Source organism: Schistocerca americana, chromosome 5, assembly GCF_021461395.2.
Source record: "Schistocerca americana isolate TAMUIC-IGC-003095 chromosome 5, iqSchAmer2.1, whole genome shotgun sequence".
NCBI classification, from domain to species: domain Eukaryota; kingdom Metazoa; phylum Arthropoda; class Insecta; order Orthoptera; family Acrididae; genus Schistocerca; species Schistocerca americana.
Genome location: NC_060123.1, coordinates 203816868 through 203844357, shown reverse-complemented (window position 1 = coordinate 203844357; position 27490 = coordinate 203816868). Strand labels below are relative to the sequence as shown.

The 27490-nt window shown below is 37.9% G+C and overlaps 1 protein-coding gene across 2 annotated transcripts; it reads left to right on the top strand.

Annotated features, from left to right (window-relative positions):
- Positions 1-2492: 2492 nt before the first annotated feature.
- LOC124615561 lies at positions 2493-27490 on the top strand. 2 transcript variants are annotated; one of them, XM_047143536.1, is made up of 7 exons: positions 2493-2663; positions 2841-3024; positions 3180-3370; positions 6289-6498; positions 6582-6866; positions 6973-7156; positions 24603-27490. In XM_047143536.1, the coding sequence occupies exons 1-7, from the start codon at positions 2507-2509 to the stop codon at positions 26719-26721; spliced, it is 3330 nt and encodes a 1109-aa protein (XP_046999492.1). In that variant the 5' UTR covers positions 2493-2506; the 3' UTR covers positions 26722-27490. The 2 variants fall into 2 exon arrangements, with proteins under 2 accessions (XP_046999492.1, XP_046999493.1); XM_047143537.1 differs by lacking the exons at positions 2493-2663; positions 2841-3024 and adding an exon at positions 6025-6179 and having other exon boundaries at positions 3232-3370.

The window sequence follows — 27490 nt, the reverse complement described above, 5'->3', positions numbered from 1 at the left end:
TTTATCAGCTGGTGGACGAGAAAGGCATTTGATTAGTAGTGCATGGGCAGAGGCATATTTGTTGCTTTTAGGTGGGTTCAACAACAAGTCACTGATGAGATCAGAGCATCATGCAGGTGGTTCACTAAACATACAAAACGAGTGCTGCTGCCCGCAATACTTTGTATGTCCAACATGTTGTCCACCAAGGTAAACCACATAACTGGGTTGTCCGGTTGTAATGGCAGCAGCTTCGGAAAATGACCAGGAGCCAGTGCTTGCGTGGGGTGTAGGAAAGGGGTATCTGCACGGTATTCACTGATGCGAACAGTGCCTCAGTGATGGGTGATGTGTTGCGTTGAGTGTCCATTAGCTGCACAGCATGGCAGCCATGGAAGGATCAACGCCCAATGCAGACGAAATCTCGAGCAGAGTGGCGAAATCGCCGTTGAGTGCCGAGTGACAGGGCGGAACCATGGCAGGTGTGTCAGCCAAGGTGTGTGCGGGGCAGCAGGATGGGTAGGCATATACATGGCCTGGCGCAACTGATGCGAGTGTTCCTTTGGCTGGTGCAGAGGGGACACATTAAATGGCGGACCGCTCTGAGGAGGGGGCGGCCATGCGTGCACCCTGAAACTAGACAGCTGCGTGGTCTATGTTGTGTGGTAGAAAATCGGGCTAGGGGTTTCTGGGAACTTCTGCTTGAGGAGCATTCTGTCGAGCGTCGAATGCCGTAAAAGGTGTCCGCACTGATGTGTACAGCGCCCGGTGTGGTGTGCCAGCGCAGGTTGGGATCGACTGGCCAATCGAAGCAAACACCGGACATACGAACATCCCTGGTATGTTAGTAACACATGGGGTAAAGCGCTGCGCTTCACAGTCGAATGCCCAATCGGCGGTCGCGACGTCCTGCAGTGCCGGAAAAACTGGAGGTTGCGACATTGTCTATTGGCGCGAAACCGGTGATACACAGGGAGCGAATGTTACGCATTTTCGCGACTCGGGGTCACCAATGTGGGTTTTCTGGCTATAGCGATTGACCGCGCGCAGAAAACTCCAACTTATTACGATCAGGTACTTTCATTAAGGTTCGTATAATTACACAAAACACAACGAAAACAATACAGCAAATCATAACATGAACATCATAACCCAAGTCCTCAAAACCAATCCAAAGAGCAACGAGCCCTCAAAGACCGTTTACTCTGGACTTCGCCAGTGGCAGTTACTTGCGGTCGATGGTCGCCACAAGGGTAAGCATCTTACCAAATTCGAATAGTTCTTTATGCTGCAGGGTCCAAAAATTACAAATGCACATAAACAAGGAACAACTTTGTTGCTACTGATCGCTATACAATCAGTCCCGGTATCCCGTTCGGCGAACTACGTAAGTCATCACCTGCGTCTCAGAAGGTGCTGCTATCTATGAATGCCTTGGAGAAATACCGTGTTCGCCAACTTACCTGCTTAATCATCTTATCCCTCCTTTCTCTATTTGAAAAGCCTTTTATAAACTAAGCGTGACTCGGAACAATGCATGTCTAAACACTCCGTGGAAAAGAGTCGTATTTACTTTGTTGTCTGTTCCCACACACAACGCCATTGTGGAAAGAGCATTTTCGCTGACCCAGTGGACCGGTGAATAAAATCGACTGCTTTAATGAACCGTGAAATCAATCTTACAATACCAGTTTACCTACAAGTTGACCTGCATGGAGTTTTATAAATAAGTAAAAGGGAAATAAGAATTACGGAAAAAGGTAAAATCTTCCGAAAAATATGGTGTACCAACTACTTCTGCCGCAATAAGTTTCATGTACACGTATTCTAAATAAAGAGTACTTAAATTAATTTTTTACTTCATTTCCACATTTCCATCTCAGAGTGTCCGCACGAGGTCCCAGCTATATGTGCAACACTACACTCAACCTTTTTTCGTAACTGGATCCTTGTAACTTCTCCCTAGAGCCAGGAATCTTAACGTCACCGGCAGTCAATCATGGGAGCAATTTCTAGCCTCATAGCTTGTTTTTTTTTGTGAAAATAGAAGTTGCAAACACAGAGCATAAGAGTTTCCTCCGTTTCTAAGTAAATGACATAAACTTAGAAGTTATGAAAGCGTAGTCGCTTGTCACTGAAATTTCTTTTCTATACCGAGAGATGGCGAGCGAGGCGTAAATTGAATGTAATCACGCATGCACAAACATTTGCGCAGATATCTGCGCAGGCACATCGTTGCCTGCGTACGGTCCTTTAGTCTTTCATCCCTTTTGTGTTTCTACTGTTTCCAACTTTTCTAGTTTACAGATGTACTATTTTTCTGGTTGCTGACAGAAATTTGCGTTTCGGATCCACGAATAATGCTATCCTTCACTTCATAAAAATTTTGTTGTCATCAGCAAATTACTGTTGTCGGGGCTTAGAAGGCTGTGACTTTGCGTCAACGAATGTAAACAGACGCTAGACGACCCGCGGTAATTCTAAACAATAGCTTAAGTCGTTCGCCAGTAGAGGGCAAGGGAAAAATATGGCAGCGGTGAAGTTGAAATCGAACGAAAATTCTTGTACGAAGTCGTTCACTGAACATAAGAATGAAAATATACCAGAAGAATTGACTTTTAGATTATATGATGCGTTTCTTATTGTATTATCAATGGGAACATTTTTGGTGGATTTGAGTACTGGTAAGATTGGCCTTGTATGTGAATGTCAAAGGCAGGCTATTATTTGTTGATAGGTGTTTCACATCAGTTTTGGATTAGATTGAAGGCCATCAGAAAAATTTCATGTTGTAAACTTATTGATATGCACTATATTTTCATAGCTACAGATGGCTTCAGGTCGTAAACATTATTTTTCAGATGCAGTCTTGGTTGTCGAATATTTTGAAAATGGACACTTTTATTGGGCTATTAGTACTTTGTTACTAGTTGTTTTCCCAGCTGCTATGGTACAAGTGTTTAGTATGCGGTGGCATATTATGGATGAATCGGCAGGGCTATTGCACTGGGTGGCTCACGTTTTCCTTTTAGGCTTGGTTCACAGGTGAGTGGAAAGTAACTATAATGTTTGCTAGGGGACTGAGTCTTCGTTAGTGTTTGCAAAACAAAGTGGCTATTAAACTAAACTAATTACTTTCGTAATATTTGTACCACCTTATTTACGTAATGTTTGTCATAAATTTTTATTTTCGTTTACAGGTATGTTGTTGCATTGAAGACCGGCTTTGAAGCACGTACATCAGGCGACCCTCTCGACTTCCAGCGGCTCTATCATCAGCAAAATGACATTTGTATGTTACGTTTATTTGAATCTTTTATGGAATCTGCACCACAGTTGGTTCTTCAGTTGTACATCATGATATCTTTAGAAGATTGGCGCAGTTGGACAGGTAAGTTTGACGTTTTGATAGTTAAAAAGTATTGAACATTTACGGAGAGAGTTAACAAACGATTACAGTATGGGTGTTAAGGCCGCTGTTTTTTCATGGCGAGTGGACCTTTAGAGGTAGGATACCAGTAGCCCTTTTACGTATCAAAAAGATTTTAGAAAGTATCAAATACTGATTTCAGGTCATCTTCATAATCCAGAAAGCAAAATGTTACTTTAATATGATATAGCGAAATGTTACTTTAATTGGCAGTTCTATTTGTACAAAACATTGACGATCTTTCTGTGCTTGAAAGTAACTCAGTTTGTAGTTTTAAGCAGAGTTAGTTGTGGGATTTATAAAGTGCTCTTTAGGAGTAATTTCAATAGATGGCTAGCCATTAAGAGCTGAAAATTCTCATTCCATGACATAGACACTTGTAGACATCAAAGTGTTAAATCTTCCTTTTTTAAACAGAAGCAATATTTTTTTCTGATTTCATTACTCTCATATGCAATGATGATAGCATTGGGCTTGTAGTATTATTCTCCACTTGACATTCTTTCATAATGGTATTTTGCAATATCTGGCATTGATTCATTTCAAGGTGATACAAATGTTTCTCCTCAGAATTTATTTTGGTTTTCTTTCAATACTCCTTGGAAGTTTTTGATCCCATTAGTATATTTTCTTTTGCTTCATTAGTGATATGGTTTGACTGTTGCTGTATGATCAAGAAACTTTTTAATGTTAGAGATATTCTTTCACGTTTAACCTAGCTTTTGAAAATATTCAAGTATGTGCATCGTGGCACATACCTAAAAGAGGAACTATATTGATCAGGCACTGTTGAACCATGCTTCTGTAACTATTGTAGATAAATGGCTGAAATGCAGTATGCCCTGAAATATAGGTTGTACGGAAATATCTGAAGTTGTTACTGTCCCCTCTTCTGGTAGATGAAATGTTCTAGGATGACACTGACATGTTACTAACTCACTTGAAGTAAGAGCTGTGTTTTAAACCTACTTACAGTAATCATTATATGGTTTTGAGATGTATGTGTATCATTTTCTTATAGTGCATATTAAATTACATAGTTTGGTCAGTATGTGCTTGAGACAAAAAATAAAGGAAAAGTTAGTTGGCCAAAACAACTATTCAAAGTGAAAGGGTTATGCAAACTTGTAGTCTCCTGGTAGATTGGGTGGCCTTGTTCCATTAGTACTTTAAAGGCCTCTGGTTTGAGTTGCAACAAATCTTATAATTTCCTTGTGGAATTTATGGTGAAGTTACTTAGCAGTTCTTTTGGTAATTGTGTTATGCAAATAATAGTGTGGGTTTAATTCTATAACACACAGAAAATCACCACCACATGTAAAATTGGTAATTTCATGTTGTTGACGTACATCATTTTCTAAGAACCCAGAAGAAATATTCTCTCTCTCTCTCTCTCTCTCTCTCTCTCTCTCTCTCTCTCTCTCTCTCTCTCTCTCTCTAATAGTGGTTATATCACGCAGAAAACAATCAAAAAAATAGAATTCTACAAATATTTCTGAGTGAATATGTAAAAGCGGCATATACAAAGTAAAATCTGTACTTGTAAGCTATTGGTGTTTACAATAACTGAATCATTTGATACTGCTTGACCAACTCTCAACTTCTCCCCTTTGTTTAACTTAGACCCTGAGCAACACCAAATGTCTGTAATCATCTCTTGAGATTTCATATTCACATTTCTTGGCTTTGCTAACTCGCAGCCAAACTGTTATCTTCCAACGTTACCTAAGGCTCAGACTATACCGTAGATCAGCACCACGACCTGCAGTCCAAAAACTTATAGGTACAAAAGAAATACTGTCAGTGTTCTAGCATCTTTGTTTATGCTCATGCAACATCACATGCCACAACGTCATTACATTACTGGTTATAGCAGACATTAGAAATTGGTAGGTTCTGTTGACGCAAAATTTCCCATAGCTTATCCACAATTTTCATTAAATTCTCCTTTCCTGTAGCACTAAGATTGCTACCCCAAATGTTATTAATTTCATCATTTAAGTAGGTGCTCCTCTATCACAAATATTTTTAATTAAATAAAGAATAATGAAGTACAAAACTTACGAGTGAAAACGTAAATGTAAATGAAGCTCAGTTTATTGTACACTCCAGATCTTCATTGTAACACACAGATCTATTTCAGTTAAGTTGCATACCTTTAAAGAAATCTGTGTTTGCAGCTTATGAATGATGGCTTACGTTCAGTTTTTTGTCCAGTATAAGGAAACACGAGTTAGCTGGAACAGATATACTTTCCCCTACTTTCAGTGTTGTACACACACTGATTCACTGTGTACTATGTAGGTCTTTTTATTGACTATAATTTGCTTGTTTTTAAATGACATTCAACATGGACAATGGACAAATTTTTAAATACTTTGTATGAGTTCGTTACATAAAATCTGTTAACATGTTAAAAAGTTCTCATAAATGCTGGAGCTTCATACTAAAACTTCATTATTTATTTCATTGTATGTGATGTAACAAATCTGCATGAACTTAGAATATTAACACAATAACAATTGTTAACTTTTCTCAGGCATGAAAAATTTGAAAATTCTTTATAGCAACCATTGACAATAACTTCTCTTGAGTAATTCTAGCTTTTCTGTCAGCTCTTCCAAACTACCAATGGTGGTGGATGAAAAATGCTCTAAATTTTTTTCAAAGGCTGTTTACCAGTCTGTCAGTCATGAACAGTTGCATGCAGTGAGGATTGCTTCTGGTAGCAAAAATGGACTTGTGGATGTGCTTACTGGGATCTACAAAGGTTAGCTTTTCATTTTTTAAACAGTCATTTTGTAATGTTCATTGCATGATATTACTAATGTTAATGAAACCATTAGTCAGATCACCAACAGATGTGATGAATTTTGCAGGTGTGTCAGCTGTTGCATCACTTGCATCTCTAGCTTGGGCAGTTGCAGCGTATACCAAAGCTATGAGACGTGCTCGTCCCGATAAACGTTCATTGTCTGCAGTAGGCTTCCTGCTGCAGGCAGTTTGGCGAGGAAGCATGATAACAGCCCGAATAACAGCATTGGTACTGTTTGCTGTTGGTTTTAAAGCATGGCTGTTTTTATTGCTTGGTATGTTTTCAGCAGATTGAGCTCTGTTAATTTAATTGTCTCGCCGTTTGCCAGTATAACTGCAGTAGTCTTTCATGTTGCAGGTGTGCACTGGATAGGAATGACAGCTTGGATAATGTTCCAACATACTGACTTCTGTCAGTCACCATGGGAAGAAAAGATATATAATTGTGTAGTGGGTGTGATATATTGCTTTTGTTTTTTCAATCTCAAAGAGGGTCGCTCAAGAAAGCGTATGCTTGTATTTTACGTCATTGTTATCCTTCAGAATGTCAGCTGTCTGGGAATGTTCATCGGTTTCACAGGAATGACAAGGTTCAACCTTGTAATCTTTGGCACCACTGCTGTTGTTGGTGGGACAATATTAGGTAAGTTTTAATTCAGCTTAATTACTATTGTGATTTGATTGTGGAATATTTTGTGTACATCAGATTGCCATAATATTATGAACATTTAAATTTGTCATTTTCTCAGGTATCATGAGCATGCTGCTTTATTATGGCTTTTTCCATCCTGCTGGACATATTAAATTTCATTCTGAAGCAGTAAATCATGATGCACGTGAAACACAAATGTCCACCATGAAGTCAGAAAACACAGCAACAATTCGCTCATTAAAGCACTGTTGGGACTTATATAAAGAACAACCAACTGGAAGGTGAGAAGTGTTCTGTTTTATCTATTGGTATTCATTACCTTTGAAAGCACTGTTTTCTCTCCTGTCATGACGTTTCCATTACAGTCACCTCCAGCCAAGCCGTACCAGTATGACTATCATCTCAATGTGTGTCCCAATTAATTTTTTCTGCCTCGTAGTTCTTTTCTGCAGGTATATTTCATTATGAAACTTGTCACTGTCATCATTTATATTACTTTACATTTACAAATTTTGTTATTGATTCATTGAGCACTTTGTTCTGTTACCCTTGCTTCTATCCCACTTCAACCATCTTGCTGCTACACATGTCGTATGCTTTCACTTTCATCACTAAAGTAAAACATATTTATCAATTTGTCTTATACATCAGTTCCTTTGTTTGTAGTCTCTCTCTCTCTCTCTCTCTCTCTCTCTCTCTCTCTCTCCCCCTTCCTCCCCCTTCCTCCTCCTCCTCCTCCTCCTCCTCCTCCTCCCCCTACCCCCCCCCCTTTTCATGAATGTTGTTAGTCACTTCATGCCACACTTACAATATGTAAGTGCTTCTCCAACTCCTTCACATCTTGACATTTTTTTCCCCCTCTAGCTGTTGCATAACAAGTTGGGTTTTAAACATCATTGTACCCAATATTCTGCTGCTACCCATTCTTAATTTATTTTCCGTGTACTAATCACTCTATTCTACTACAGGCAAATGATAGGATGATTCTTACAGGAAGATACCATGTGATTGATTAGCTATACTCAACCATTGATCTTAAACTTTATTTAAGTTTCCAATGCTAATTCTACCCTTCACAGTCTCACATTTATTTTTTTCTCCTTTGTTTTGTTAATGTTGTCTCTCTTCACCGTCTACACTTCTCAGTTTCTATCTCTTATTTCTTATTGTTCTTGTCTGCTGCTTCTGTCTCCAGTCACCTCTTTTCATACTTTTGAGAAATAAGAGAATTTTGTCACCTAGAATGAAAGTTCACTTTTATTTGTAAATTGTCTTAGTTGCTCAAAATACCAAACACAGGAGACTTGAGAATCAACTTTTTAAGTCAGAGACAGAAAAATTTTCTTTCTGAAAATGCATAACTCAGTCTTAAACAAATTTGATATGCACTTTGATGGATTTGGTTCACAATTTCTTGGGGCTGAAAATATTTCTGTAGACTTTTGATAGTCCCACCTCGACAAATCTCAATTTCCATTTTGCTGGCATCCGTCTGTACCCCTCATATACAGTTCTTGATGTAGTTAAATGGGTGATAATTTGGAAGGAACCCGTTCCTGATTTTTGAAAAAGTGTAGTAAGGCTTAGCATGTGAGATTGCCAACTTGTTCTTTAGTGGAATGTATGTTGTATGGTTTAGTTTGATTTTTTATTTGGTCCTGTTGATGACATATTGTACAAAGGATGTACTAGTAATATAGGACAAGTCAAGTGAAATAATGCAAAATTATGTGAACATTTTACATATCATACAAATATTTATTTTCTATGAATGATTGATTGCAGACAATATTACAACCTACATTTTACTGGAATAAGTTCAAGTGAGTACTTAAAATAGCAGAATTAATGAAAGTGCACTTTTTTTTTTTATCCCATTGTCACAGATAAGTAATGAAATTTACATTTATTCATTATGATTTAAATTAAATTACAACATTTTTATCTTCGTTACTTGAATAAGTTCAAGTAAATATTTAATTGTGCAGAATAAATGGTAGTACATATTTAACCTATGATATAAATAAATGTACATTTTGTCACTATAATATGTGTTAGAAGTACACACTTAAGTCTACATAACATAAAGATTTTCTTTCCTCTATTTTTATTCGAAAGGATGCCTTATTACTGTAGGAATTCATTCATTTTATAATAAGTTTGTTCTCTGCAGAATGTTCTTAGCTTCCTTTTGAATACCTCCATGGTATCAGTTTCCTTTTTCATACTTTGGGAAGCTTGTTATATACATTTATTCCCTATTTAGTTAGTTCCCTATTGACTTTTGTTAGAGTTGCAGGTCCTTGGTGGAAATTTTTTGCCTGTCTTCTTTTACACTTGTGAATGTCTCAGTTTTTCTGGAATAATTCCTTGTTGCTGGCTACAAACATTATCAGTGAGAATATGTATTGATTTGTATCAGTAAATATGCTGCGAGTCTTAAAGAGACCTCTGCAGGATGTTCTGTTAGACCCCACATATCAACCTCACTGCTCTCATAGTTTGAAGACTCTTTCAACTACTGTAGCATTTCCCCAGAATATAATTCCATATAGGAGTACAGAATGGAAATATGACAAAAGCAATACTTCTCTGTTAACGAGGTGGGAAATAGCTTTCAGGGCAAAACAAACTGTGCTAATTCGTTTGGCGAGCTGATCAATTTGCTCTGTCCATCTTAGATGTGTGCTAATTCGTTTGGCTAGCTGATCAATTTGCTCTGTCCATCTTAGTTGGTTATCTATCTGGATGCCTAAGAATTTTGTATGTTTGGTTTCATTAAATGTGTTGTTGTTGATCTCCATTTCAGGAACTTGCAGGTTTTAAATTTCTGTGTGAAACTGTATAATGCTAGTTTTTGAAAAATTTAGGATTAGGCTATTTGCTGTGAACCATTTGTGTACTTGGTTAGCAAATTTCAGGACTGTATCCTACATTGCAGAGTTGGGACCCTTGATGAGAATACTCGTATCATCCACAAACATGACTATTTTTGCTCTGTCAGTTATTGTAACGGGTAGATCATTAGTGTAGATTAGGAAAATCTGTGGCCCAAGGATCAAACCCTATAGGACTCTGTATTTTACATTTCCCCACTCTGAGTTTACATTTCCCCACTCTGAGTTTACTGTTACACCTGCCTCCATTAAGATAACTCGTTGCTTCCTGTTGTGTAGATAAGATTCTAGCCATGTCAAAGGTTTGTCTTCAGTGCAATAGTGTGGAAGCTTTTTTAGCAATGCTTTAGGAAGGTCACAAAAAATCCCCATTGGGTACCTTCTGAGATTTAATTCACCTAGAGTTTCATCTGTTGGCTAACTATAGCTCTCTCTGTGGAGATTCCCTTATGAAAGCCAAACTGTGTAGATGCCAGTAAGTAATTTTGTGTCATATGGCCACGCATCCTATCATAAACTACTTTCTCAAACACCTTTGAGAATACTGGCAGCAAAGAAATGGGCTGATAATTGGATTGTACCTTCCTTGCCCCACTTCTATGAATGGGCATCACTATTGCAAGTTTGTCGGACTGGAAATGTCCCACTTTTCATTGATTGGTTGATTAAGTCTGCACATGATTTTAGAATCTTATTATATATTCCATCATATCCAGAAGATCCAGAGCTTTTAATTAATTTTATGATTTTTTTTTTTTTTCAATTTCTCTAGGAGTTATGCTTTTGAAATGAAGTCTGTATTTAATGATTACAAAGAATCCCCTTGATTGTAAATTGAAACCGGATGTTGACCTAGGTTTCAGTGCAGATGACCACGCCTTCTTTGGGCCACACTAAAACTACAAACTGCCAAAGAGGCATGGTCCAACATTAATACAGGATGCCCAAAAGAGCAAAAGATTTGCATGAAATGTAAAATAAACGGTACGTGTGTACCATGCCAATAGCAGTACTTAGCTCAAATATCAGAAGCGTGCTTCCTCACCCCAGCCAACACAGCTCACCGGACGTTTGTAGTTTTAGTGTGTTTCGAAGAAGGCGTGGTTATCCACGCCAAAACCTAGGTCAACATCTGGTTTCAATTTGCAATCGGGGCAGATTATTTATAATCATTAAATTATTCACGATTGCTGATGCGCTGCAATGTTAAAAGTTTTCAAGTCTGTATTTGATGTGATTTGCGTACGACTTAGTAGCTGAATGGCTTCTGTGGGAGACTGTTTATTATGGTTCCCTGATCTTTCAGATACAGTGAGGAAAAAGTTGTTAAAATCAGAGGCTGCAACTATTTGATTATTCTTGTCTGAACCACTACCAGAGGACTGTGGCGTCCACACTTGTTCAGATTTTATGTTCCTATTTTTTATCATGTTCTATATGGTTTTTACTTTGTTGTTTGGCTTGCTGATTTTTTCTGCGTAATGCATTTGTTTGCTCTTTCTCATTACACATGTTAGAATTTTTACAGTATTTTCTTCTAATGTAGTTTCACTGCTAGGTTTATACTAGCCCTTTGTTCTATGTAAAGGTCTCTCCGTTTAGCACGTGTTGTTTTAATGCCAGCTGTTATCCACTCTTTCATTTCACAACAGATTGATTTCATTTTTAATCTTGTCTTTGGGGTGAGCAGGCTTCAAAGTGTTTGAGAAATAAGTCTAGGAATGAATTGAATTTCTCACTCATAAACTATTTAAATGCAGGTGATGTTTAGTTAGGCGGAGCACATCAACAATAGTGTCATCTGTTTCTTGAAGAGAAAGCAGTAGTTCGTCTTTTTTATTTAAAAGGCTTCTTATATTTTGGTGAAATACTTTTAAGCTATTCAGGTAATTTGTTGCACTTTTGACAGGTTTCTTGATGTTAGATTTGACACGAGCTAAATTATTATTAAAGAGTGCAACATTTACTCTGTAACTTTCCCTTTCCTCTAGTCTAAAAAAAGGCTTTCTTTGAGCATTAACTACAACAGGAATATGCTGCAGTGGCAAACAATCACTACTTCTCTTTTTTGTAGTGGAAGATACAACATTTTTTATAACTTCTCTTGCATCTGACATGAGAGAATAAAACGAGATTAAAACAATGTTTTGAGTTATGAACTTTTGTGAAGTACATTCAAGTGGAGGCCATGTTTGGTATGGAATCTTTGGCTAGTGGTATTGATGTCCAGAACATTTATGTTTGCAAACTGACTGCGTACGCTAAAGAGCTGTTCATTTGCTGCACTGATCTCTTTGTTCACACATGATCAGGGCGATAAATCATATTGGTGCAGAATGTTGACATAAATAACATTTGTGTGTCCCAGGTAACTGAAGCACTTCTTTAGTTCTTGGGGAGGCTACTGAAGTTCCATTCCGGTACATTTTGTGTAAGCCACCAAATAATGCACTTGGTTACTTGAGAGAGCAATGCTCCTGGCTTGACAAAACCTGTCGCTTTCACAGTTACTGCCACATCATTTACCAAAGAAGCGATCCCCTGTCCCTGAATTATCACCAAGAATCACAAGATTACATCCGAAACGTGTTGGTAGATGTTTTCAGGAACAGGAACAGCACCATGTGGAATTTGTATATCTTCGTGTTGATGTGTTAGAAACAGTAGTGTTCCTGAGAGCATTTATTGCAACACTCTGTATGTGGGTATGTTCAGTGTGCCCTACAAAAGCATCGCTGTCACTGTCGCCACCGAGCTTTTCAAATCTGTTTGTTATGGAAATATTTGCTGGCCCATTTAGTATATCAGTACACAGATTGCACTTCCAGGTTTTTTGTCAAGTTTCCATTTCCTTTCAATGAGAAGTCTATCTTTGTTCATTGAAAGTGAAATTGAGAGTCACACTTCACACATACAATACCGCTTTTATCAGTTTTCCCACATTTTTTACATACACCATCATGTTTGTTGCCCAAAGTCCTAGCTTCTAATAACAATTCACTGTTTCTTTTATTATCGCATTCACTGTTTTGTTTCTTGAGAGTGTCGTAGGTATATTTTAAAACATTCATCTCTTCTAACAGCATGGCAATGATTTCGTCTTTGCAGTCCATTCTTTATTATCAGCTGCCATAAAATGCGAGAATGCATCAACTGGTTCTACCACTCTTCATTAATTTGTACAGTTTTCCTTACAGTGTATTTATTGTGCATTATTTTAGATTTATAATGACTGATTTTCAGGACTGCTTTCAAACTTGATCCGTTACCTCCTATTTGCTGAAGTTCATCTGCACTAGTGGCTCTAAGTACAATGTCATTAGCAAAACAAAGTTGGTTCAGATATGTTCCATTAACACACATTTCTTCACTTATAGAGTTTAAGAATCTGAAAACATTCTGAAGGAATACTGGGAATAGATTTTGTGGTATAGAATCTCTTTGCCTGATTTTATTTAAATTCTTAATTCATCACTCCTGAAACTGTAAGGCTGACACATATATTCTGCAGTTTACTCGTATAGATTGAGTCAATGCTTTCACCCTCCAGGACTGTTAATACTAATTTATCTGAGACTGAGTCAAAAAATTTACCAGAGTCTATGAATGCAGGCAAAGAGGTATAATGTTCTCAAGTTCCACTCTATAATTGAGGACTTCAAATAAAAAGTCTTGAAGTGCCAAAATCATGACATTGAGGAAAATGAGTTAAAGTATTCTAGGTAATTAATGGTCAAAATTGCACTGTTAATGTGTTTTGTTTGAAGGTTAAGCATAGGACGTACCTAGTGGACAAAGTAAATTGCAAACATGTATTGTAATAGTATGGAAATCTTGCTGAATGTGGCAATGCAGCGAAAAACTCTTTAAGTGTCATAGTTCAGTAGTCGACAAAAAAGATAGTTAAAGTTCATTCTGTTTTTGTAGAACTGTTTGTGCTCATTATTTGACAGGTGCTGAATCATTTCAGTCAAATCTGTTGCATGCATTCTTGTTATTAATGGACTATGTTTAAATTTGTGGCAGTTGAAGCCTTTTTTTCTTTATTATGGCACTTAGCCTTTTTTATTTCAAGTCTTCAGTTTCATTCATGACCTACAAAGTAGTCCGTGTGCTATGTCTACTTCTAAAGCCAGTGTGTTTCTTTGCCTGACTGAAATCCATTTTCTGTGTGTTTGGAGACAATTTTAGTGAATGTATGTTTTGGAAAAGAAGTCAGTAAATCGATGAATTTTATGTCTTGACTGCCATCTTTCATCTCAGATGGAATAATTACATTATTTTTCCATCTTTGGGAAATTATCTTCTTCTGCAGATATTTTGTAAACGTTAGTATTATGTTGCCTCCAACTTTAGTTACTTCTGTCGAATAACTATCTCCAAGCAAATTTCCTTTCTTTACACTTTGAATAGCTTTACACACTTCATTTGTCTTTACTTTTGGTTTTGTTGTTGACCATCTGCTTTTCTGACTTGTCTCTTTAATTATGCTGACATTTAAAGAAGTCTTTGAATGATTGATTGATCAGTACTCTCTGTTGTTAATTACTGTGCCAGTGCCATCTTAACTGGAGGAATGGGAGCTTACTCAACATCAGTTTGTAAGATCTGTGAAGTCCTTGTTGAAATACAAACTGTGAAAGGAGTAAAAGTAGCCATACACCATGCAGTCAAGATTTTGAGCGTCAACAGACACAACATTTGGACAATGTTCATTTTATTTTTGAGAAAATACAATCACATGCATGGCTACATTGCCCCAGTGCTGATCCAGACTGAAACAATTTTCTGTGTTGTTTTTCCATACTCTTACTGTTAATCTTGATAAATTTTTGTTTATAATAGATGACATTATGGTAACAACTTACCGTATAGTGGAGGTGTTGAGTAGTTGGAGGGTTCATAAACAAGATTTGAAAACATTGCTAAGCTTTAGAGTGATATCCCACACACACACACACACACACACACACACACACACACACTGCTCTACAAGCCTGTATGAATACTTTTTAAATTCTACGAATGAGATGAATACCTCTTTGTTTCTATACTTGTAATACTCCATTATTAGTTTTAGGCTAAGAATTTGGTCTGAGCGGCTTCTGTATGATAGAAATCCTCCTTAATCTTCTCCAAGTTGTGGTTCCAGAATGTTTTTGATCCTATTGTAAATTATGCGGGCAAAAATTTTGTATGTGCAGTCCAGAAGGATTATGCATATGTAATTATCTGGTTGGTTCTATCTCCTTTTTTAAATAATGGATGAATTATTCCTGATGCCCAGTGCTCTGGAATTTTCTCTGTGATCCACATTTCAATTAGTTGTTGGTGGATATTTATGATCACAGGTTTTCCAGCATTCTTCCAGATTTCTGCAGTTACATGGTCTTCAACACATGCCTTGTAATTTTTTTTAGTTCCTGAATTGCGACTTCTACCTCACTTACAGTTAGAGGGTCTGTTAGGTCTGAGGTGGTTAAAATAGGTGCTTGAGTGTCTACTTGAAATGTTTCTAGTGGGTCATCACTATTTAAAAGTTTGTTGAAAGCCTGCAAGGATCTCTGCATTTTCTTGATTACTATGTGCAAACTTTGCTGACTTATCTCTCAGCATCAGTGTTGAGGACTCATACTTTTTAAGATATCTCCCAAAGATTTTGTAATAATCTCTTGACTGTTTCTTGTGGAAGTTCTCTCTTTTCTAGGGTATTTTTAAGATGTTTGTATTTTGTCTGTCTGATGATTTTATGGGTTGACTTCCTTTGTTTAATTAGTTCTAGATGTGATTCTTCAGACTTTTGGGCTTGATGCATTGTCCAAGCTTGGTGTATTCTTTCTAATGCCTGATCACATTCTTTGTTCCACCACTTGTGTTTCTTCCTGGGATTTATTGGAACCACCTCTTCTGCTATGGATTTTAATTTGGTGGTTAATTCTTCTAGTGTATTATAGTTGATAGATCCTTCACCCGATTTCCTGGTGTATTCCACATTTTTGGTTAAGATGGTTGGGTAGAATTTTCTTCTAGTTTTTTTTCTGAGGTCTTTTCTTTAGCATTGGTGTTAATTTTATTTTGATCTTCACAACATAGTGATCTGACTCTGAGTCTGCACCCCTTAAATCTTTGAAGTTGTAGATTTCGTGATGGTGAAATTTATCCATGCATACATTGCTCAGTTGCCATTCGCCCTTTCGGAAATCAGGGTGTTTCCAGGTTTTTAATTTATGATGTTTCCTTTTAAAACATGTTGATTTTGAGACTAGTTATGGTTCCTATTTTGTCTGTCAGAGTATTATTTTTCTGATTGGTGGGAGTGCATTGATAATTGTGTATGTGTTACTTTCAGATTTCAAAGGTAGAGTTGCAAGTCTGGCGGGCTGAGATTTGAATTGTATGATAGTTGATAATTTTGAGATCTATAAGAAAACCATTGTCAAATTGTGGACAGTTCTTGATGACTCTTTTTCCAGAGATTCCTTTATAAAGTCGGTATTTCTGTGATTCCATTGGGTCTTGATCGCTGTTTCTGATTTCTTGAAGAGCCATGATTACAATTTTGTGTTTCTTCATGACATCATTAACACTTTTTAATTTTCCATCTTGGTACAAGGAGTTAACATTGTGTATCAAGAATAATGAGACCTTTTTAGGTTTAATCCTTTGATGTTTTTCAGCTTGTACTGACTGTTGAGTTTCTAGACACTCCGATCCATCATTATCTTCTGAATGACAGCCCACCAAATCTGAATGCTGTCTTTCCTCCAATTTATGGTTGCAATCGGTGGGAGTATTCTTCAAGACTGTTCATGGTCGACTGTCTGTGTCACCTTGGTGCAAAGATAAATCCTCAAATTACAATTCTGAAAGTTATTCAGAAAGGTGATGATGAAAGATCACAACATGAAATTGTGAAGACAGAAAGAATTGAAGAAATTGGCCAAAGAAAGAAAAGGGCCATTAAAGGGCATGAATATGAAAGACACCATAGGCCTCCATTTGTAATACTGTTTGGGACAGGAAAGAACAAGTGTTGACCAAGAGAGGTCAGATAGGATGGATGAAAGTGAGGGGCCTGATACAAGTAAGTGGAAGCAATGCCAGACCCAGCTTGGGGACCTGTGCTCACCACACACGTCACACAAGATGTATGCCCCTGAGCAAGGTACCATCATTATGGCAATGAATATTAAAATTATAAAACCAAAGAAGACACTACATTTAATTTAGGTATAGGCAAGTTCTGGGCATAATCAAAGTCTAGGGAAAAGAATGCTATCATCAGAGACAGATTTAATTTCTTTCATTAAGTCTGTGCCTTTAAAGATCGATATGCTTTGCATCTGCCTTGTTTAGGTTATAGTTAGCTTTACACTGGTCAGAAGAAAGAAAACTGGTGTTCTACGGATCGGAGCATATGGAATCCTTAATCCCTTAATCGGGCAGGTAGGTTAGAAAATTTAAAAAGGGAAATGGATAGGTTAAAGTTAGATATAGTGGGAATTAGTGAAGTTCGGTGGCAGGAGGAACAAGACTTTTGGTCAGGTGAATACAGGGTTATAAATACAAAATCAAATAGTGGTAATTCAGGAGTAGGTTTAATAATGAAGGGAAAAAAAAGGGAATGTGGGTAAGCTACTACAAACAGCATAGTGAACGCATTATTGTGGCCAAGATAGACACGAAGCCCACGCCTACTACAGTAGTACAAGTTTATATGCCGACTAGCTCTGCAGATGACGAAGAAATTGATGAAATGTATGATGAGATAAAAGAAATTATACAGATAGTGAAAGGAGATGAAAATTTAATAGTCATGGGTGACTGGAATTCGATAGTACGGAGAGGAAGAGAAGGAAATGTAGTAGGTGAATATGGATTGGGGGTAAGAAATGAAGGAGGAAGCCACCTGGTAGAATTTTGCACAGAGTGTAACTTAATCATAGCTAACACTTGGTTCAAGAATCATGAAAGAAGGTTGTACACATGGAAGAAGCCTGGAGATACTAGAAGGTATCAGTTAGATTATATAATGGAAAGACAGAGATTTAGGAACCAGGTTTTAAATCGTAAGACATTTCCAGGGGCAGATGTGGACTCTGATCACAATCTATTGGTTATGAACTGTAGAGTAAAACGGAAGACACTGCAAAAAGGTGGGAGTATAAGGAGATGGGACCAGGATAATCTGACTAAACCAGAGGTTGTACAGTGTTTCAGGGAGAGCATAAGGGAACAACTGGCAGGAATGGGGGAAAGAAATACAGTAGAAGAAGAATGGGTAGCTTTGAGGGATGAAATAGTGAAGGCAGCATAGGATCAAGTAGAGGGATCACCGATTTAGTATTGGAGGGTAAAAATCGTAGAGGGGGACCAAGAGATGAATACACTAAGGAGATTCAGAAAGATGTAGGTTGCAGTAGGTACTGAGCAATGAAGCAGCTTGCACAGGATAGAGTAGCGTGGAGAGCGCATCAAACCAGTGTAATGACTGAAGACAACAACAACACTGGTCATCAGAATTTTTTGCCAAAAGCACATCACACTCGGCACAAAACTAACACCTAGCTGATCTCAATTGCCTAAAAGAATATTGACTTTGTTCCCTCCAATATCTGTGGTAAGTGCTGTACTTCATTTTAAGTGGTTTCCCCTCTAACTCATAAAAATGTTGTTTTAAGCACGTATAAAGTTTATGAACAGTTAATTCAGGATTATCAAAGTACATCCTTTTGGCTCTGGGGCTGTTATAGTGGAAACTCCTTAGAAGGGAACTGGGATCAATGTTCAACAAGATGCCAAACCTTTTTTTCTATCGTATTGGGCCGATTATGGTGTTTACCTCGTTTGTCTTCAGGAACAGCACCTGGAATGTAGCAGAACTACCCCAAATAATTTTTATTGGATCTGATTATTGAAGAAAATATTACAGACCTTAAAACAATATTTGTGACATGGATATGTCATTGTTAACATGACATATCTTTATTGTATTTTGTGCTGATCTCGGCCTCATTTCAGAAATCTGCAACACATATCGTAGAAATTTCTAGTGAACTATTTTTACGAATCCATTATGTTTTATGGTATACGTCCAATAATAGTTCCTGTTCTGTGCTTCAGGATTGAGAGATGTAGTTTGTTTTTCGTTTTTTGATATATATCCCATTAAGATTGCATCCTGAAGTACTTAGTCACTACTGTCCCAAAATGCAACACACAGTTGCTTCTCGATTCAAATAACTTTACCAACAGCCGTATATTGCCCTATACACTATTTTTGTATCATCAAGCTTATCGTGTGGTGCCATAAAACTGGAACCGTAAATCCGAACCATTATGCAACTGATTCATATGAAAGGATGACACCGACTGTCAATCTGTTGCATAATGGTTCCGATTTAAGGTTCCAGTTATATGGCACCATTCGATAAGCTTGTTATTACAAAAATAGTGTATGGGGCCTGAAGATGGCAATACTGAGGTGCCAAAACTGGTAGCATCTGATATATAGATCTAGAATAAAATAACCAAAATATACGACTTGTTAAAGTTTTTTTTAATCAATAAATACGTACCAGCCAATGTCCCCTGGCCATAATGGACCAACAGAGACAGAACAGTTGCTTCTGTTGATTGATTTGTAAACTCTGACAGCACCTAGAATAGATTGCAACAAATACAGACTATGATATAAATATAAGCATAACTGTATAATGCTGAACTTTGTCCACTTGAAGATATGGCAGAGAAAAATGAACAAATAAAACACAAGACCTCTTCTTGCAACATGATTCAGATGGCTTGAACTTCTTGGCTGGTATTTTCTTTCCTGTGCGCACAGATATATACATTTTGCCAGAATTTCGAAGCTTCTTAGCAACATTTCGTTTCCACCCTTCCACATTGCAGTGTCATCACTAGCATCCATCTTCACAAAGTGGCCACACCACTTGTTTGAACGATGAACTAAAGTAATGGGTGCAACAAAAGCATTGCACGCGATCTTCTTTCCAAAGAGCTCATGTTATCTAGCGACATCATACGGAACTAATTTCCTTAAAGACAATAGTTGAATGTTTGAAGAAGGGAATGCACGCGTTTACGCAATAAAAGCATTAGACATTTAACCCTTTTAGTGCCAGTCGTTTTCTCAAAAGATCATGTTAAAAGTGCCATGTGGTTTTACAGTAAAATGCAGACCTCTGCCATACTTGCAATAAAATCTAAACTAATGCATAAAGGAATGTAATTTTTATTTTTATTTTTAGGGAATGCTGCTGGCTACAGTAATATGTGCAATACACATTGTCAAAGAACATATTTTCAGAGAGAAAAATTATTTTCATGATGGGGTTTATCGAAAAAAATTAAAACTTTGATTTGAATTTACTCTGAGACCCATCAAATGATGATATACTCAAAAAACTCAGGTATATATGGAATCTCTGTAGTTTCCTTAACAAAAACACTATAAAGGAATACAAAATTTTTTTACTATACTAGTGAAAAAAAAGAACATAACATTACAAAATAAATTGTTTTGCTCTGAACGTGTTCTCAGTTCTTCAGTTATAAATCACTGACAAATGTGAGGTTGCAGTTATGACAACTACTAGCACACATGCTGACCAACACATGAAGGATGCAGTCCTTTCTTGCAACAAACACAGACTGTTTGTGAACGCCGCTTCTTATCCTTCATAGAACAAACACTACAGTAGCGTTCCTTTCTCCCCGGTTGAGTCTCTATACCATATACTGTTGAAGCAGGTACATTTATATCTATTGCACTTGTGGTTGCAGTCCTTGCCTGAAACCACTGTTTAGAAAGTTTGCAAACGACTATGCTGTTAACTTCAGCAGTGTCAATGGTTTGTTGTTGGGATTTAGGCTTTCCTTATACAAAACATACGCATTCAGCAACATCCTGGCAATTATGCTCAACACTACCTTCTTCCACATCTTGACTCCTCCTCTCATCTAAATAGCAGTATGCCATCATATCAGATGAGTCAATGCCACCCATATACTTATTATATTTAAAAATCACATCTGGTTTCTCGACCAACTGTCTGTTGCGAATTATCTTTTCTGATGATGTAGCAGAGGATGATGTACTCACAAGGAGGACTGGGTTTCTCTGTGATTTCTTCTGCCTGAAGCCACAGAGAAGTATAAAAGATTTCTTGAAAAACTTTAGCTGACCTACAGCATAATTCAACAGAAGAGCACGTGGCAGGAATTTTCTGTTTCTTCTAATTGTTCCCGTTAGATAAGTGCTGACTGAATACAGCTTTTCTGCCAGAGGAATAGATGTAAAAAAAAGTTATCGCAAAACACATGGTAACCTTTTTGCATGTAGCTCCCAAGAGCTAGTAGTTTCATGACGACTCCATATCCCAGGCCGTTCTCTTTCATTTCGTTTTTGTCTTCATCACTTTTTGCACCACGGTATGCATAAAACCCTAGGCAGTAATTTACTACAGAATCACACAGCATCCAAAATTTGACTCCCATCTGCGATAATGTTTATTGGGGAGGTACTGGATTAGCTGTGAGTGCGGCTTTGTCCCAACAAGACTTTCAACAACACTCAGTTGCTGGTGTGGAGTGTAGTAGCAACGAAAAACATTGTTGGCAATATCCACCAACACTTGAAATTTGGCTGTTGGTGACCAGGAGGGTGAAGTTTCGAATTGTCTACAAAATGTAAGAACTGCAGCGACAACTGAAACCTGTTGCGTGAAAACATTTGCGAAAACCATGGTGTCAAAAGGTTTGCATCAGTTGACCAGTAACTAAACATTGCCAGTTTTTTTATGAGTCCCATATTCAAAATCACTGCTATAAAAGCCCTCATTTCTGCTACAGTTGTTAGTTGCCACTGTTTGATTCTCGAATTTGGCAATAAATGTGTTGACTGAATCACCTGGCGAGCGTATCCGTTAGTCTGTCACCGTAATAGTAAGAAGCTGCTGAGAAAAACACAAATTGAAAAAATCAATTGGTGTGGCATTTGATGGTATATGTTTAGGGCCTGGTAGTTCTGCATACAAAAAGCTTGGAGGGGGTGGATTATCTGATGCCTCATCCATTATTTCAACAAAAGTATTTGCACTGCAATTCAGTTGTGTTTGGTCGTCGTCATTTGCTGACGCACAATCGTCACTTGAAGAAGAAAACGAGTCCTCTTCTCCACCAGACATCTCCTAATCTGATTCACTTTCTGCAAATCCATCTTCACTTTCACTGCTTATCAAATTATTGTCTAAATCACTCGTATCAAACTGCAACTTCTTACTTGACGACTCCATGCTGCCGCGAAATACTCGGTAAATATACAACACCAGAGAAGTTTATTTTACTCGAAATATCGCACTGACAATCGAAGAGGATCGATATGCTGTGCCTTCAACCACCCTTCTACGTCTTAGACTAGGAAATACTAACAACTTTGCCTTCAAGCGTGGAAAAAATGAACGAGAAGGGCATCACGATCAGATAGTTTCTGGCATTTTTCGCCGAAAATCTGGATCACGATCAGATCGTATTTGGCACTAAAAGGGTTAACGCTCTTGTTGTACCCAGGTACTCAATTGTTCACGAGTGGTTTGAAGAACGTTATGGACAATTCAAGCAAATAATTTGGCCACTCAGATCACCCGACTTGAATCCCATCAAACATTTATGGGACTAAATCGAGAGGCTAGTCTGTGCACAAAGTCCTGCATAGGCAACACTTTCGCCAGTATGGACGGCTGCAGAGGAAGTTGGGCTCAGTATTCATGCAGGGACTTCCAATGATTTGTTGAGTCCATGCCACATGGCATTGCCACACTAAACCGGGCAATAGGAGGTCCGACATGGTGTTAGGAGGTATACCACGGTGTTTGACACCTTACTGTCTAGTACTATCAAGGACACTCATCTCAGTCAGAAGCTAAGTAACTTGAAAAAATGCTTGGCACCAAACGCAACTTCACACAATCACATCTACTTTCCTGTCTTTGCACACTGGCAAGCAACACACTGAACAACAATATACTTCAAAATATTTTGTTGTTACATTTGCTGCTATACGCAGAAAACACAGTTTGCACTGCTAATGTCAGTGCTCCCACTCCTGACCAAATGGTCAAAATACATCCATCCCCGAGCATTGCAGTACTATTCTACAAGACAAGGTGTCCTCTGAAAGTAGTGTCAAGGCAAGTAGTTGAATTATACAAGCAAGTTAAATTATATAGGGAAGTTATGGTCTTAAAAACACCCTCTGTCCAAGTGTTGCAAAGGTGTCGGTCTTATAGGAGAAAAAAGTGTTTGCCCATCAGTGGGAATATCTATTGGTATTAGAGAAATTTTGAAGCACCAGTCGAGGAGTGGCAGTCACCCTGTATGAAGTAAAAATGATTATCACCAGTGCATGCAAATTTGTCCGCTTATGACCATGAGCTCTGTGGGGCCTTGGCTTCAGTAACACACTTCAGGGTTGACATTTTATCCTTATCACAGAACATAAGCCTTTCATGGTTGCCTCTCAGCAGAAGCCAGTCAAGTTGGCTTCAGGTGAATTGTAGCATTTTGACAGCTTGTGTAATCGCTAATAGATATTCACCATGGTAATGGTGAGCAAAGTGGACTGCCCCGTATTTACGCATTCCAAACGAACATGACTTCCTACCATTTGTCAGTGCTCGGGAATGAGATAGCAAATTGAAGATATTCCTGAAAGCATAATCAGACTTTATTTGTATTCAAATGCTGTGCTCAAACATGGTGCTTTATTGGGATACATCAACACCACAAGTGTGACCCTTCATTACAGCAAACTTCTGTCAGCAAGCAATTTCCTCTTTCCACAGCCGCTGTGATCTAAATAGCTCTACAGTTCTGCTTGTTACCTTCACATACTAAGTCTGTGATTTGATAATGTCCGTAGCAACATCATTAGAACTTTACCACCATCGGATAGGTATAATACTGCCTGACAAAGAGTTTCACTGTCTCTCTCCTTGGCTTGAAACCTACTCAATGAAAGATGCAACATCAACAGCTGCCGCCATGACCTTCTGTCATGAGTAGATTGTCCAGGTCCGAATACCACTTCGCATCACTTCTGATCGGACAAACAGTTTACCATACCTAATGTATTTTCAACATTGCTTGGTATGAAATGAATTTTAACCTGTATCTGCTAACCCACAGCTAATGATCTTGTGGAATGGATCCATCACTAATTAAATGTCTCCTTCAAATGCTGCAGAACTAAGTGCTGACAAGCCCCCCTTCTCTCTTATTGGAGCTCCGAATCACTTTGGAAGAGGTTCTCAGTGTAAATTCTTCGATTATATTCATGGCGTTTCCAGACTTCACACAAATAAACTGAACATAGATGTTCTTTTCTATTTATGGTTACACACTTTCGTTGGTGTTTGTTGTGTTGAATAAATAGTATTTTACATGACACATTTATTGATAATGAATCAAGAATTCCTGATGTTCTACATAATTAAGTAGTGGGACCATTTTGCCCCTACTATTAGATTGTAAATTAACTTTGGGGGGGGGGGGGGGGGTCCTGGGATAGATTCCATCAGGTCGGAGATTCTCTCCACCCAGGGACAGAGTATCTGTGTTGTCCTCATCATTTTATCACCATTCAGAAATTGGCACAACTGGAAAGTGCAAAGCTTGCGTTTTTGTATGGAAACTGATAACCATGCAGTTGAGTGCCCTGCAGACTGAAACTGTCCATCATCATCATCATCATCATTATGTGTAAATTAACTCACTGTAAAGCTTGACATTATTTGTTTTCTTGTTGCAGGATCAACAATATGCCATCAAATGGTGGCTCTCCGCTTTCTGATGATGCCACAACAGACAAAAATCTTCTGTTAAACAACTGGGCACCATGTCAAACAGCAACACCAACAGAATTCTTAAATCTGGGGCTGGAAATTGCAGATGAAATAGAAATTGTAAAAAAGGCAAGTGAGGAGCCCAGAACACTAATTTCAACTACAAAATATGATGTCTTAAAACGGAAAAGACGTGGTATTTGTTCACCAGAGGAATTAGGAATAGATACTGAACATCCTTTGGAAGATATGAGCAGTCTGGAGGATATTGCTGCAACTAATGATTCAAATCTGCTCCAGAGGCCCTCATTTTCAGCTATTCATGAAATTGGAATAGACCCCTCATTGGCTGATGGGAAAAATACAGTGATATTAGATGAAATGACAAGACAGAAACGCCGTGCTATCTGTTCTCCCATTGACTTCGATGTTTTCAATAGTGCACATGATATGCAAAATAACAAGGAGGATAATGTTTTATCGATGTCAGTTGCTGATGCATCTACAGAAAGTGGTGGTGAAGTTCTTTGTGAACAATTTTCAGGTACAGTAACAGAAAAGAAGTGTGATACTGAACCTTGTAATGTAAATCACCAAGATGTGCCTCCAGGTGGAAGTGAAGATGCACCAAGTGAAATACTTTCAGTACCAAGTGAGGTGCTCTCAGCTCATGACTACGAGAATATCTGTGCTGTAAACATTGCAAGAGAAGCTTGGGGTTTACGTTCTTGGCGTGGTTATTCCGACATAGAGACCTGGTTGCATGATGACAGTGTAGTGAGAGACAGAAGACGAGATACTCTCACCAGCACAGTAACCACAATTACTTCGGCATCTTCAGACAATTCGACGACAAGTGGGGAACCATTAGCTGTCACTATTTCTCCACCTCCAATTCCCTGCAGGCGACCTAATGTGGGAATTAGAGTACAACGTTCAAGACAAGATGATTATCTTGATACATTGGTTGATGACTTGGCAGAATGTGAAAGAAATCATAACTTACCAGATTTTGTTTCTGAGCAAGATGAGTTCAATGTATTCATTGCTCGTCCTTATGTTATCGATCAGAATGGAGCTTTCCATCCTGTTACAACACTGGACACTATCATGGAAGAACATGAAGAGTCAAGCACCGAAGCAGGTGACTCTATTAAACTCCGCAGGAGGCATGATTCAGCCAGCACCCTGGTTGCTACTATAGATGAGATTCGGCGTGGCAGTTCTCTTTGTAACTTATACAACTCAACATGGGACAGCAGAAGCTGTAGTTCTGCAAGCACATTGAGTGGTAGCCCACAAAAATCTCCCAGCAAGAACAAATTTCCTTTTGATTCTGTTTACAGCACCTCTTTGCCATCACTTCCCAGTTCTTCCTTGAGTACAAATCCATATTCTCCAGTCACTCGTGACTCTCACTTGATTTCAAAGTTGCACGATTCATTAAATGATGATTGCAGAGTATCTTCAAAGATGGTTCCCAGTACCATGTCCCACGGACCAGAAATCGTTTTGGATGCAGTGTCATATTTATCATCTCCTGATTCAGTTGCAGAACATTCAGCTCAGCAGCAAGCTTCCTGTGCAGAGGCAAAGAAGACTGGAAAATCAAATAGAATTAGAAGAAAATTTTCTTTACTGAGAGAAAAATTTGAACATAAAGAAGCCGATCATGATATAAGTCAGCAGTTAGACACTTTCACTTCAGCAGATGTCAAAAATTGTACAAAACCAATTTCAGATTTCTGTGCGACTGTGAAAAATGATATTGTGCTTGACATATCAGCTGAAAAGATTGAAGAACCATCAGATAAGGAAAACGTAATTCCAGCAGTCACATCTCGTATTAAACAGTGGAACAGTATTTTGAAAGGTCAGAATACAGATCAGAGACTACACTTAGAAGTGCCTAGTGTACGTGGTGAAACGGAAAGGGAAACTAGTAAACCAGTGAAGGTAAGCTACTTAAATTTGAAAGAGAGGAGGAGTGTTTTCTTAAAACAAGTCTTGTCTCCACCTAGATTTCAAAGTAAACCCAAGAGGACTTCTTTGTCAGCAGCATGGAAGGGTGTTTATGTGTCATAAGTTCTTATCTTAGAAGGGAAATATGTTTGACGTAGCAAACATGTTATCAGTACAAAGATCGTCTCCTTAGATGTACAAAAATAGTGCCACAGTACTGTGCTGCCTTTTCTTTTAAAGTTGTAACAAGACAAACTACAAGTTTACTGATGTATCGAAAACATTATAAATTAAACATATTTAAATTTGGTTTCAAGGTGCAAAACATTTAAAATGTGTAATTTATGAATATGTACATCACAATGGTGATGTAATAAATGGTGCTATATTTTTATTTATATTTGAGTACATATCTGTAAATAAGATTTTTCTATGAATGTTTTATGTATAATATACAAAACTGCTTTTATATTTTACTGATACTGGTATGTGATTTTTGTCACATTGTACAGTTATTTATCAGTGCATTCTACTGACGCTAATGTACGATATTGCTCGATGAAAATGTATTTATGAGTTTGATCACTGATATTTGTAGATCACCTTGTTTGTGAAGTTATAAAGAAAAACTGAAGTGTTGAATTGTTCACATCTTTTATTTTTTCTAATAAGTCAACAGATGTGTTACCATACAATCATCAGTAGAGAGCCTGATTATGTGTTGTGGAGATTTTTTTTTTTTTTGTGTGTGTGTGTGTGTGTGTGTGTGTGTGTGTGGTGTGTGTGTGTGTGTGTGTGTGTGTGTGTGTGTGTGTTAGGATACAAAATAGAGAGAATTTGTGCTTATTGTATCTGTTGGTCTTATCTCCAATAAATGCCAATTTTTAATAAA